The sequence below is a fragment of the Ixodes scapularis genome, unplaced genomic scaffold (genome assembly GCF_016920785.2).
Source record: "Ixodes scapularis isolate PalLabHiFi unplaced genomic scaffold, ASM1692078v2 PGA_scaffold10__122_contigs__length_95168666, whole genome shotgun sequence".
Taxonomy (NCBI): domain Eukaryota; kingdom Metazoa; phylum Arthropoda; class Arachnida; order Ixodida; family Ixodidae; genus Ixodes; species Ixodes scapularis.
This window is the reverse complement of record NW_024609836.1, coordinates 93,066,501-93,080,732: the sequence shown is the minus strand read 5'-3', so window position 1 is coordinate 93,080,732 and position 14,232 is coordinate 93,066,501. Positions and strand designations below refer to the sequence as shown.

The 14,232-nt window shown below is 50.7% G+C and overlaps 1 protein-coding gene across 1 annotated transcript; it reads left to right on the top strand.

Moving 5' to 3' along the window:
- The first annotated feature begins 95 nt into the window (after positions 1–95).
- Positions 96–7,722, top strand: LOC8030284 (T-complex protein 1 subunit delta). The gene is made up of 9 exons (XM_002399616.5): positions 96–348; positions 808–860; positions 2,074–2,163; positions 2,333–2,441; positions 3,361–3,625; positions 4,102–4,237; positions 5,280–5,419; positions 6,191–6,761; positions 7,524–7,722. Exons 1-9 carry the CDS (start codon positions 240–242, stop codon positions 7,653–7,655), a joined length of 1,605 nt encoding a protein of 534 aa, XP_002399659.2. The 5' UTR covers positions 96–239; the 3' UTR covers positions 7,656–7,722.
- The last annotated feature ends 6,510 nt before the right edge of the window (positions 7,723–14,232 follow it).

The window sequence follows — 14,232 nt, the reverse complement described above, 5'->3', positions numbered from 1 at the left end:
AACAATTTTATTATCATAGATACGTGGATAAAAATAAAATATAAATAAAAAAGTATAATAATATTTTTTGAAATACTAAATGTTTGCCAGTTACTAGCATTCACTGCGGATCTTTATGCCGGTGCTGCTAGCCCGCTGATTTGTGTAGTGCTGGGAAGTGTGCGAATCAGTCCTTGTTTGGCGTGGTCAGTGTTTGGGTCAAACTGTTGCTCGGTTGAGCATCCCTGACGACTAGAACCATGAAGGCGGCACCGTTCCGAAGCTCCGGTGGAGCGGGCGAAAAGGCGACTTACAAGGACAAGGACAAACCGTCCCAGGTTCGCCAGAGCAACATCACGGCCGCCAAAGGTGCGTCGAGCCCGTTAGGCCTACACTGGTACCACATGTCCATTGATCGAACCACGGACGCGAGCACAGTCTTGCCCAACATCAATGAACACGTTCAAAAACGCCGGGTCGACATAAGACAAACAATAATGGAGCTCCAGTGTGTGCGCAACGCTAAGTTTGTTTCGTTTTGGGATGTCAATACCGCCCCATGACAAAGTAGGAACGTTTGAGCCTAGGGAGCTCGGATGTTTCGACGATCAAAAATGCGAGTTCAGGATCGGCACCCAAATTGCCCTGACCACACTACGTAGGCCTTTATCTTGAGGCTGGGCGGCATAGTATTAGCATCTGGGGTGTGGTCTTTTCTGCCTTATTTGGTGATATGGCATCCGGCCGGCGTGGGCGTTGAGAAACCGGCGCAGATGACCGTTGTCCGATTTTTTTTTTTTTACTTATTATAGTTTATTTCTTCTTCAGCTGTAGCAGATGCCATTCGAACAAGCCTGGGCCCACGGGGTATGGACAAAATGGTGCGTACCTCTCTTTGGTAAACAAATGGATTATTCCCATGAGCTGTTGGAGGGGTTCTGTTTGGTGCAGTGTTTCGTCAAAGTTCACTTTTCGCTAGCTACAGAAGTTACTGCAGCGTAGCTTTTACATCGGTCAAAATGTCAGAGCCACACGATAGACATACTGATCGATAATCTTGAGAACTGTTCTCCGAAGTGCCTCCTACAAGCTACCGAGTGTTGGTGCAATGGTTGTTTGCCCGAATGATGACATACAACATCGCCTTAGGACAACTCTGATCCGTCGGTGATTGGTGTACTTGATGCTGACGGGCAGGCTTCCCTTGGACCGCACTGTTCCGTGACTAGGGGGCGGAACGGGCGACACTCGCCCATGACGGGTGCCTCAGTTGCTTCAGAAGCGTCGAGTAAAAGCGTTTTCATTTGGGCATATAAAGCTTTTTAACTTCTTCAGTCATGGCGCCGAATGCCAGTCAGATCTGTTGCCATTGGACAAGTTCTGGGTAACACGAAATATCAGTTTGTGATCTGTGGCTTTAGCCAAAACAAAAGTACAAGTAGAACCATACTAGTCTTCGCCTCAAGAACCGTTGTGAAAGAAGTCCGGTTCCTCGCTGAGCATTGCTAATTTCCTATTACTATACTTGCGGTCAGCTTTCTGTGGCAATTTAGTCAATGCTAGGGGAGAGGGTGCACCAACCGCCGTACATGTGCGAAGTTGACTGCGAGTATAATTTTCCTCTTTTTGTGGAGATTAGATATGTTACCTTATCAGGATGTACATGTTTCAAATGCCCAAAGCATAGCTCCTTCCTCCCTCAGCCATATCTTATAAGAACTAATTTGCGCAACATATGAACAATGCGCAAAACCTCATTTTTCCTTCAGCTGAAAACGAGTATTGCATCGCCTTTTTCCCAAAAGGACGGGGTCCATAACTAATGAAGCCAACGACTGTTGGCTTTTTTTGGAGTGACCTCTGGCGTCCTTGATGTTTAGAAAAAGCATTGAAAAACACAAGTACAAATCAAGTTGAACGACACAAGACACCGTGCATCATTCAACTTCTTTTTTTCTGCTCTTTTTTTTGCAATCAACCACTTTGCTCTCGGTACTGGTTTGTACAGACACAAGTCACTATGATTCTACATAGATTGAGGGCTCCCGCTTGTCTCGGGGGATGCTCATCGAAGCTATTCGCTTTTGGACGCAGATCCAGGCAGCCAACGGTGACGTGACTATCACCAACGACGGGGCCACCATCCTGAAGCAGATGCAAGTGCTGCACCCCGCTGCCAAGATGGTGGGTGCCTTTTAAACAGATCAGTCAGCTTTTTACTTTTCACCATGTCATTAGAGTTTTTTTTTTATCTTTCTTTTCTATATTTGTTTCCCAGAAATGGAAGGCCTATTGATGTCTCTGCCAGCAGGGTTCTTTCCTGGCTGTGGGGTGACCTCCCTCTTCTTTTCAGCTTGTGGAACTGTCCAAGGCACAGGACGTGGAGGCTGGAGACGGCACCACCTCGGTGGTGGTGATCTGCGGCAGCCTGCTGGATGCTGCGGCCAAGTTGCTCCTCAAGGGTGAGCCTACTTTGTCTTTTTTGGGGGATCTTTAGGTGCCCCCAGTGGGGCCAGACGGCTGGTAGGAGACACAGCCTTAGCATCATCCTAAATTCTTTGTTACGGTCTGCCGCACGAATGGCACGCGACCCTTTGCCGTCTGCCCGAATAGCGACGTGCAACATCGTCTTGGGACCACTCTGATGTCTTGGTGATCGGTGTATTTGATGATGACGGGCAGGCTTCTGCTTGGACCGGATTGTTCTTTGACTATGGGTTCGTTTCCGAGTCGCCGGGATGCCTTTCGCTGGAACTAAAGCCGCCAGAAAAGCTGCGCCTGAGAGTAATGGTGCTTTGGCTACCTCGTTGCTTACAATCAATGTTGCCAGTTATCTGAAGCCTCATCTGAAATTCCAGGGAACGCCACTGTGGCATGGTTGCAGCCGCTCTGCGCCAATTGCCACAGTTGCAGTGCCCACAAAAGTCGGGAAATGGAGTGCCAATACTCTAAGCTCAACTTTAGTGAGTCTATCGGAACACGAAGCCCGTTCACACGCTTGTGCTTCTTCTGATCTTGCCATCATTGAGGTGGCCCTGGAACTGCATTTCACTAGAGTGGAGATTTTACGGTATTTGCAAGGTCAGGTGCACATACTATCTATAAGAAATAATTGTTTACAACATCGTAAAAAAAAGAAAATTTCAATCAAAATTTAAAAAAAAAAATATATATATATATATGGAAATGTTAAGTAACATTAACTGATAGACGGTGCCAATGTCTTCTTTAGTTGAAAGAAGTTTTAAGGCACATGGTTGCAAGCAGTCACAAGTGTGGGAACCGTCCTTGTAGTGTGAAAGCCGTAGACATGCATCTCGAGCGCTTAAGCAACAGGGAAGGGCCAGCTTCCGTCGGTTTAGGACGCTTTCACATCTGCAGGCATCCATCCGACGATCATCTCGGAGTCGTTCCAGCGGGCGGCCTCAATGGCAGTGGAGGTGCTGGAGTCGATGGCGCACCCGCTGGACCTGTCCGACCGGGACTCCCTGCTGAAGAGCGCCACGACGGCCCTGTCGTCCAAGGTGGTGTCCCAGCACGCGGGCCAGCTGGCACCCATGGCGGTGGATGCGGTGCTGCGGGTGGTGGACCCAACTAGGGACACCAATGTGGACCTGAGGGACATCAAGGTCATCAGGAAGCTGGGGTGAGGACGACGCCTCTTTTTAACGCGTGTGGCTGGCACTTCGCCGTTTCTGAAAGGGAAAAAATAATATGTGACTGCAAGCCAAACGTTGACACAGCGTTCGTCTCCTTGCTGACTGCACGCAAGTGCCAGCCGAATATCTTGCTTGTGTAGATAAGAGTTACTCCCGTTCGTCACGTCACGTCGTCAAGCACAAAGCAATGCCGGTGACATGCTCTAATCCTAACATATTTTAGACAAGCGGACTCCAAACTTTCAGCAAACACGTCACTTTTTTTTTTTTTTTTTTTTATATTTTGGATTGGGTTGTTTACGAGGAAGCCGCAGTGCGGCGTGAGAACCTTTAGTGTGCAATCACATCTAGCAGGGCACTGCATCACATTTTGTGCTACCACTGCTCTTGCCACGATAGAGGGGAAAGGGTGCACTTGATTCCGTGGAGGGTGGACGCTGAGTGGCGGCTCGTTTTCCCTCAGAGGCACGGTGGAAGATACGGAGCTGGTGGACGGACTTGTGTTCACCCAGCGGCTGGCCGGGTCGGGTGGACCTCACCGGGTGGAGAAGGCCCGGATCGGACTCATCCAGTTCTGCATCTCTCCGCCCAAAACGGACGTGAGTGGCCTTGCCTTTCTTTCTTTGTTGGAGGAGCCATCAATGGCTCTCGGTCGTCGGTGACTCCTGGGGTCCGATTTTGTTCACCGCGAGAGCAATATTTAATTTGTCTCTCCCCGAGCTGGCGAAAATGGCATTGGTGAACGAGTTATGTGGGATTAAATTGATAACAAGGAAAAGTGTTGACAGTCTTTAATATACATATTCAATTTATTTTGGTAAGAGCATCCTAAAAGGGAATCAATTTAGAATAAGATTTGTCCAAGTTAACTTATACACTTTATTAGGTTAGTGGGGTTTTTGTTTGTTGTTTTATCTGCTTGCCTGTCACAACTTGTCGGCCTTTCCTGGAGACAGCCGGAGCATGTTTTAGCATATTCTCGGGTCCTGGCAAAAAAAACCCCCCAAAATTGGTTCCATGTGTCCTGCACCCCCGCAAGGACTGACTTTCTGCTTTCTCCGCTTTCCCTCCCATTTGCCCGCTTGCTACCGCACCCGCTTAGAGATTTTTAATGATGCTGTCGTTTTTCAAGCAAGCTCGCTCACGAGCTCTCTTAACAGTCCTCAACAGTTTGTTTGCAAGCACTTTCTTTTGCTTGTTTTTGCTTTAATGATTTAAAATAAAGAAAGCACTTAGATAGTTACAGAAAAAAAAAAAAAACTGCAAGCTGACGGTTGAAAGCCGGGCAGCTGGGAACCCCAACGACGGATTGTGATGGGGAACGTAATGCGGAGAGCAAGTCGTCTGCTTCCTGCGAAGGATTTACGGTGACGTCAGAATGATACTGAGTTCTAATTGATTTTGATTGGGAGGATAGTGGGTAAACCTGAATGCTAGATGCCTTGAGGTGTACCCGTTATTTTTTCTATCGGCCATTAAGAGCTCGGCGTTTTGGCGTCATCGTAACCCCTGTGCAAGAAGCACACGAACTTGCGCTCCGCATTGGAGCGTGTTGGCAGCAGTGTGGCGGGGTTTCTGACGGGACCCGGTCATGTCTCGGTGCTGATTGCTTTTGGACGCTTCTCTCGCCGTCCCCCCCAGATGGACCACCAGGTGATAGTGTCTGACTACACGGCCATGGACCGGGTGCTCCGGGAAGAGCGTGCCTACATCCTCAACATCGTCAAGCAGATCAAGAAGGCCGGCTGCAACGTGCTGCTGATCCAGAAGTCCATCCTCAGGTGGGCTCCCTCTCTCGACGAAGAGGACCGGGCGGGGAAACCGCAACCACCAAATTCGGCAACAGTTGCCGACGCGGACATCCAGCGCAATGGTTGCCCGCCCGAATGATGACATACAAACATCGCCTTAGGACAACTCTGATGTCTCGGTGATTGGTGTACTTGATGCTGACGGGCAGGCTTCCTTCAACCCGCCGTTGCGGACGTCTCTGGCGAGCTTTTGGGCGGAGTATTCTGCATCGGTGGGCGAGAACCGCAATCTCAGAATCTGAGTGTACTACAGGTCATTGTCGGTGACAGAAGCTTTCGTAACCAAGAGTTCGGACACTGCAACATTAGTGATACTGTTTGGTCATTTTTGCCGTAACTTTAACGACCAACTGCCGGGATTGCGACATCAAACGAAATGACATGCCAGCTTCCACGATGTCATTCGGTACCTATTTGGGATCCCTTTTGATGCGAGACAGTAAACGAAGAGCAAGTGTTTCGAAGTACGTCTCTGGCGCATCGAAATGCCAATCAAAGGGCAACATAGAGCATGCACAAAGAAAGTGCGATGATGAGGCAGGCAAGCATGCACCGTTGTTGGTTGAGGTCGGAGGGGGGAGGGACGAGGGACAAAAGCATATGCGCACATCTGGAGAGTAATCAAACGTATGATAGGATGCAAGAGGCCTACGATAAATGCTAAACGAGTTGCCAGTCTCTGAAAAAAATAGTGCGCCAAAGGCCCGTGGCGTGCGCTGACGAGACGCGCCGTGCCCGCAGGGACGCCCTGAACGACCTGGCCCTGCACTTCCTGGCCAAGATGAAGATCCTGGTGGTGCGGGACATCGAGCGGGAGGAGGTGGAGTTCGTCTGCCGCAGCCTGGGCTGCCGCCCCGTGGCCTCCCTGGACCACTTCGGCCCCGAGGCCCTGGGCAGCGCCGAGCTGGTGGAGGAGGTGGCCACGGGCAGCGCCAAGTACATCCGGGTCACCGGGGTGGCACACCCGGGCCGCACGGTCACCCTCCTGGTGCGCGGCTCCAACAAGCTGGTGCTAGAGGAGGCGGAGCGCTCGCTGCACGACGCCCTCTGCGTGGTGCGCTGCCTGGTGAAGCGGCGGGCGCTGATTGCCGGCGGCGGCGCCCCCGAGATGGAGATATCCCTGCGGCTGGCAGAGCGCGCCCGTCTCCTGTCGGGGCTGGACGCGTACTGCGTGGGGGCGTTTGCGGAGGCCCTGGAGGTGGTGCCCTACACCCTGGCGGAAAACGCGGGCCTGCACCCCATCGCGACGGTGACGGAGCTGCGCAACCGTCACGCGAAGGGGGAGCGGGATGCTGGCATCAATGTCCGCAAGGTATGACGTGTATTAAGTTGTATTCGGGTTCATATGTGTACATTATCTGTGTGGCCTAATTATATTTACCTCTGTATTTCTGCTGTAAATATCGTCGGGAAAGCGCGAACTACCGTATAAAAAGAATTTTTTTCGAGACGTACTGAACTTTGATACTTACCGAGTGAATCGAGCGACATGGTAACAATTGGGTGCTTGGTTCCTAGCTGTATTGAAAAATTGTAGCACATTGCCTGGGTGTTGGTATTTCAAATCTTGTACTCACATTAGGTATAAACCCAAAGTAGTAGTTGTTTATAATAAATCAAAGCTAAAGATTGAACTGGTAAAATGGCTATTTTACAAGAAGCAAATGGCACGAGACCCCTTCTTTAGGAAATCTCTGGGTGTCGCTGAAAGACTCAGCTGCTTTGCAACGTAAAATGCCATCTTTTTGCCTCTGTTGGCCCTCAAAAATTTGGGGGTGGTAAGTCTGGCCCCCCACACTCAAACAAGTTTGAGACCCCTGATTAAAGTATCGACACACCATCCCCCAGTTACTGTACGAGAGCGGTTTGGTACTTAGTGTGAAATGGGTGCCATGTGGTAAACATAGTTATCCTGAGTAAACAGAATGCTACAGGCCTCTCTTTACGGGTGCATCATGGGCTCTAGTGAGCCAATGAAATGTCGGCACGGACACGCCCGTTATGTTCCGGCATGGTTCCGAGGGTCGTCTGTCTGGGCGGTCACCTTGCTGAGCCGCTCTCGCCACCCCCGCAGGGCTCGGTGACCAACATCCTGGAGGAGAATGTGGTGCAGCCGCTGCTGGTGTCCACCAGTGCCGTGACGCTGGCTGCGGAGACTGTGCGCAGCATCCTCAAGATCGACGACATTGTGCAGACGGTGCGCTAGCGGGCCCGCTAATTGACCGGCTCAGCTGGGCTGAACCCGAGAATAAAGGCTGTTTCTTATTTAAGCATTTTCGAAGCCTGATGGCAACTGCGGTGTAAAGGGTGTTCGTTGACCATTGCAGCACTTGCTTTGTTGGCAGAGGCCCTGCTGCTGCATGGTGGTTGCTGTTTGGAAGACAGATATAACGTTAACAAAATACTGCGAATAAAATGTTTCTCTACAAACTTATGGGAGTGAATAGGCCATTTCCTACAACCTCCCCTCTCCTCCCCCCCCCCCCCCCCCATAAGTACATCTAATACCCCATTTATAGAATCATGAAGGTAGCTTCAGTATTATTTCTAATGACTTACCTACACACAAAAATTGTTTGTAAAAATTGTTGGTCTTCTATTAGATGGTTGATACCTAGTACTGAGTATGAACTCTGGCGGTGGAGGTTAAGACAAGTGTCCTCATTTGGCGGTTGTTGCCGTACACGTGTGGTGATGACTACACATTTCAAAGTGGCCATTTAAATGTGAAACTGCGTGCACTGCAGGAGTTGCTATTATGTCACTGGTGAACTATAAACATTATATTTGCACGGTGGAAAGACGTACCTTGAACTGGAATCTTCTTTGCTTCTAATTTTTGTTTTGTTTTGGGAGCATTAGCACTCTGAAACAACCCAAGTATTGAGGAAAGTGCCATAGACCATTGAGGATCTCCAAGGGCCCTCGGGACACTGATTTTGAGCCGGATGGAGAGAATTCCAGCAAGTTCCGAGATTGAGAACATGATCCAGAGCGTTATTGCAGAATTTGCGATTTTGCTTCTCAAAACAACGACTCTAATACTCTGATACTTTTTGTCAATCCTTCTTCTTGGCATGGAGTCAGCATAATATCTTTTTCGTCAAAATTAAGAATGGTCATGGTTGTTCGATCTTATCTGAAAACGCCCTAAACCGCTCATTCACGCTGGAAGCGGATCCGCGTTCGCAAAGCGGTTGCGAACGTGGACCCGCCTTCATTGTGGACGAGCGGTAAGAGCTGCTCTCAAATGATTTGTTGGTCCTAATGTTTAGAAAAGAAAAAAAGGCAAACAGTACAAGTATGTATTGAGCTTGCCTACTCGCTGTATAGTTTGTTTTGGATAAGAGCGCAATCGAAGGTTCGAGCACACGCGCGCGCGCGCACGCACACACGCACACCCCTAAAAGCTCAAGTCGCAAGGCATTCGCTGCGCTTGGTTGGTTTAGAACTTTAGACGATAAAGGAACACCTACAGAAGGATGACGAATACCATGATGTTGCGCTTTTGACATTACGGAGTTGTAGGCCGCGTTTCCCCTCCGCTAAGCCCTCAGCAACGAAGAAACCGCTAATGCGCCTGCGCGTCCATGGCCTTGACTGTACAGCTCCGGGTATCGTAGCGGATTGCGGAGGGCTTAGCGGAGGGGGAAACGCGGTCGACGAAAACTCCCTATTGCTGCGCATTAGGAAGTTTTCGTAGGCCGCGTTTCCCCCTCCGCTAAGCCCTCCGCAACGAAGAAACCGCTAATGCGCCTGCGCGTCCATGGCCTTGACTGTACAGCTCCGGGTATCGTAGCGGATTGCGGAGGGCTTAGCGGAGGGGGAAACGCGGTCGACGAAAACTCCCTATTGCTGCGCATTAGGAAGTTTTCGTAGGCCGCGTTTCCCCCTCCGCTAAGCCCTCAGCAACGAAGAAACCGCTAATGCGCCTGCGCGTCCATGGCCTTGACTGTACAGCTCCGGGTATCGTAGCGGATTGCGGAGGGCTTAGCGGAGGGGGAAACGCGGTCGACGAAAACTCCCTATTGCTGCGCATTAGGAAGTTTTCGTAGGCCGCGTTTCCCCCTCCGCTAAGCCCTCCGCAACGAAGAAACCGCTAATGCGCCTGCGCGTCCATGGCCTTGACTGTACAGCTCCGGGTATCGTAGCGGATTGCGGAGGGCTTAGCGGAGGGGGAAACGCGGTCGACGAAAACTCCCTATTGCTGCGCATTAGGAAGTTTTCGTAGGCCGCGTTTCCCCCTCCGCTAAGCCCTCCGCAACGAAGAAACCGCTAATGCGCCTGCGCGTCCATGGCCTTGACTGTACAGCTCCGGGTATCGTAGCGGATTGCGGAGGGCTTAGCGGAGGGGGAAACGCGGTCGACGAAAACTCCCTATTGCTGCGCATTAGGAAGTTTTCGTAGTCCGCGTTTCCCCCTCCGCTAAGCCCTCCGCAACGAAGAAACCGCTAATGCGCCTGCGCGCCCATGGCCTTGACTGAAAACGGAGAGACTGCTCGTCAACCGCGCTTGCCTCGTTATCGTCTGAATTTTCAGATGATGTCGGCGATGTCAGGAGCAAAAGTTGCGAGTAAGATGAGGAAAATGGTGGGATGGCGGCTACTGTAATAAGGCAGAACCAGGGCGTTTTACTCCTGATGAAATCACTTGATTATCCTGTCTGCCACATGCCTCCATGCCATGGCTACTAGGGTGCCTTCATCAACGAGGTAGAGGGGCTTAGAGCGATACAGAGCCGTATATGTAGAGAGTTTGGCCATTCGTTGGGAAGTATAGGAGACAAATGAAGCGGCGCCATTGGCCGAAAGCGGGCTGGGCGTGTTCCAGGGCGTCTTCAGAAATTCGAATATGACCAACCAGAAGCCGGAAATAATACCCTGGCGGTGGTCGCGAGAAACAAACCTGATAACTGCATTGGAGTAACTCTCGATGGCTGAAAATATGGTACACGTGATGTTTCAATCACACTCATCTAAAATGATGGTGGAAGAGTGCGACTAGCAGAAAGATCGACATAATCCTTACGCCAAACGCCGAGCGCCGGGAATCTGTCGTCAGAGTGGTCACACTCTGTCCGCGCAAAACAGAGTTGAGCGGCGCATTCGTTTCTTACATCTTTCTGCATGATCATGATGAAACAACACGTGCACCCTATTTTCAACCACAAAGAGTTACTACACTTCACTCTTACGCACTTATTTAAACCATATACGAACAGAGACCTTCGATGATCTATCGGCTCAGAAGTGTTTCTCGCTACCACCGCTAGGGGATTCTTTTCGGCTTCTGGTTGGTCAAGAGAGCATGCCAAGCCCTCTTTCCGAGTCTGCCGCACGCCCTGGCTCTGCCCGCGCCTCCCATTGACCAAACTCTCTACATATACGGCTCTGGAGCGATAAACCGGGGTTCCGGTCTGCACTCGAAAGTGACCCCCATAAGGGAGGCAGCCATTGTACGCAAATTTGACCACACGTCACATGACCAAACCAAATACGTGACGTCACAGGAAAGATGGCAGCGCCCATGCAGCGGCTGGCCCCAGCTGGGCCGGAGCTTGTCGGATGCTTTGTTGGTTGTCGTTCGTCTCGGCGAGTTGATTTCAGACGCGGGAGCCGTCATATGAGGCCGGTCGAAAGCGAGTTCAGAGTTCAGCGTGGTGTTTGACGTAGGTATAACGTGAAAATACGGAGAAACGGTGTGCATTTCGCTGGTGACCGACCGGGATATTGCCACGGAAGAGACAATCTGACCTACGTTGCTCGGACCTCGGATTGATTCGGATACCGCTAGGATAAAATTTAAGGCGACGTTTCTGTGCTCTCGTTGACCATCGGAATCTTCGAGGTTTGCAGTGAAGCGTGTGCAATATATTTGGATACACAGTTTAGCGACGGAAATTGCGTGAGTCGTGCTTGGCGGTGTGCAATCGTGGTGCAGCTTCGATCAAATGACCGAGGGCTCACTTCGGTTGTGCGGCGCACCGGAAGGCTGCCTTGAAGCTGGTAGTTCCCGTGCCGTGCTGAATGATGCTGTGCTGCTTACAAATTGTTCCGGCGTAGAAGTGCACTTTCACGGAGCACAGGTGTGCGGCGCACCGAAGAGCTGCCTTCAAGCTGGTAGTTCCTGTGCCATGCTTTAGGTGATGCTGTGCTGCTTCCAAAATTGTTCCGGCGTAGACGTGCACTTTCACGGAGCACAGGTGTTGCAGTTGGCATTGATCCCGCTGGTCTGTCGCACGTTTCGTCAACACAAACGTTTCATCCACACTCGTTACGCGAATTGCAAGCTGTCCGGACATTTCACCGAGCGTGTTACGTACCCAGCTCACGCCGCTTTGTGGCAACAGTCTGCAGTGGCTCATTACCAGAAAAGTGGTCCCACATCCATTTCAGTTCAGTTCGTCCACGGCAGTCGCCAAACCCCGAAGGAGAGGATTTATTCGGACAGAATGCCACTAAAGCAATGCAGCTTCTTCAGTGGTGAGGATAGATTCTCTTCTGCTAGTTTTGTTATACTGTCACGGATCCTTGTTCCAGTCCTATCTTCTATCAATATTCACTATTCTGGGACACTGCAGGTCATGCTCAGCTGTAATCGTGTGTTCAGGTGGAGGTGCTGGGCACTTTACCCGTAGCCCTCCACTCTGTGTGAACCCGGCGGCTCTTCAGCCGAGTTACCCGATAATGGGACACGGCTGGCGGACTATTCTGCGTCTTATACCCCTGTCGAGCCGCAGGCAAAGTCCTGACCCGAGCCTGGCAGAACAACCGCAAGACGACCGAGTACCACAAGGAGTAACCTCGGAAATACACCACGAAGCACCTGAAATCCGAGCCAGTTGCTGCTACCAGGAAAAACCACCGGAATTCGGTCTCCTGTCAGAAAATCCGAAGCTGACTAAGCCAACAATGACAAACCTGTAGCAGCAAACCGTGTCCCCTCACACCATTGTTTGCATGCCCGTCGCAAATCACACTCCGACGCTTTTTCACGCAAGCTGTATGAAGACGTCAAGGACTGGATTGAACAATATGACAGTGTCGCAGACAACCAGCTCCTGCAGAACCTATACTTCTCGTGGAAGCAACTGCCGGCGCTGGTCTGAGAACCATGGATCCTCCTTAACGTCATGGGAAGTTTGCAAGATCAAGCTGAAGCGCGCATCCGTCAGCCAACATCAACGAAAGAGAGCCGCATTCTTGATTCTGTCCAGGACACTGCCCCAATGAGAGCGCCACCGCACTCGTGGAGGATGTTTTGCGCTTGATCGAGCGCCCACGCCCACGCCCACGCCGACCTTGATGCTACAGAAGTCAAGGACCTAAGAATCCCATGCGCCTCACGTGAGGGACAACACCTTCGGCAGCCTTGTCCGCAACCCCCCGACAACAGTCGAAGTGTTCATATCACTGAGGCTTCCAACATAGAATGTGCACTGCATGCCCGAGCCTGCCACTATGAACAACTTCCCGGCGTCTCGACACTCGAGTTGTCCAGCTACTACTTCGACGCCAGCCTCCCAGGCATCCACGACATCACCCACGACGTTGTCTGGGAGGAGATCAGGAAGCTACTTCCTGCCATCAGTTGCCCGGCTTTTATTTTGATTGCCGAGATTGTTTCGGAACAAGTTTGACAGGTATTTCAACCGAGACTTCTGCGAGCGAAGCGGCATCTGACAAACCAAGGGCAACTTACACCACAATGGCACGACGACCGCCACCGGCTGCCCCTTAGTATTCAATGCCAATTCAATGAGACACTCTAACGCCGAAGCATTCCCGACATCGTGTGTAGGACTGTGCTCAACAAAGTACACCGAGGAAAACGTAGGTGATGCGAATGTGCGACCGAAAACCACTTTGCTACCACTGCATGAAGCCGACCATGTCTACCAAAGCAGCCCGTACCAATGAATTGGTCGGCGAGGGTTCGTGCCAAACGACGCTCGATTACGTCTCGAGGAGCGACCACGGGAGATTAAGGATTACCTTCGGCGACCTTTGTCCCTGATGCCGAAGGTGCTGAATCGAAGATTCTGAATCCCTGATTACCCCAAAGCTCCTCATGTCCATCACCTCAACAAGAGGTAAGCACGACAAAGCAGGTGAGCGGCGATGCAGTGACAGTGGATTTGGTGTCGGTTGTCGTCCAAGGACAATACCTAAAAATTTGCTGACACCAATTTTCTGTGTCCACTCCACGAAGCACACAATTTCGAACTTTGAGGGAGAATGCCCCTGAGTGACTTGAAGGAATAGAATGGTCGGTTGCTCTCAAAAGTGAACTGCAAGCATCACCAGACTTGGATAACAAACAAAAATTGTTGCTAGCTTTCAAGTCAACGGTACAGCAAAAGGCACAGCCACGTAAGCAATACATGCCCGAGCTTGCTACATTAATGCCGAAAACTACCAGGAAAATTTTCGGATTAGAAGCCAGCCCTGCAGCTTCAGTGCACATGACGTATGATTACAAGACAGCATCAGTCGGTCAAAGTTGCCACTCGACCAAACTGAACACCGACGTGCCAGGAGCGTCATCCGACAACAAGGTCCATAGGTACTACGACTGAACGCCTGACACGAGACTGTCGCAGAAAGAACTCGTTATGGAACCATTTACTAAGAATCAATATTTATGTAATCAAGTGGAAATAAACATATTTGATACACTAACCAGATAAACATATTTCCGCTTGCCTTCATGCATTGAGAGTCTACACACCAAGAATTGTGTCCATTGCACGCTCTGGACCTTACGAGGACACTCGCTTCTTT

Bases quoted from the DNA above. Each gene is read 5' to 3' on its own strand.
- LOC8030284 (XM_002399616.5), top strand. From the start codon at position 240: ATGAAGGCGGCACCGTTCCGAAGCTCCGGTGGAGCGGGCGAAAAGGCG. The intron at 861-2,073 runs GTGCGTACCTCT...TTTTGGACGCAG, and splicing joins CACGGGGTATGGACAAAATG to ATCCAGGCAGCCAACGGTGA. The intron at 4,238-5,279 runs GTGAGTGGCCTT...CGTCCCCCCCAG, and splicing joins TCTCTCCGCCCAAAACGGAC to ATGGACCACCAGGTGATAGT.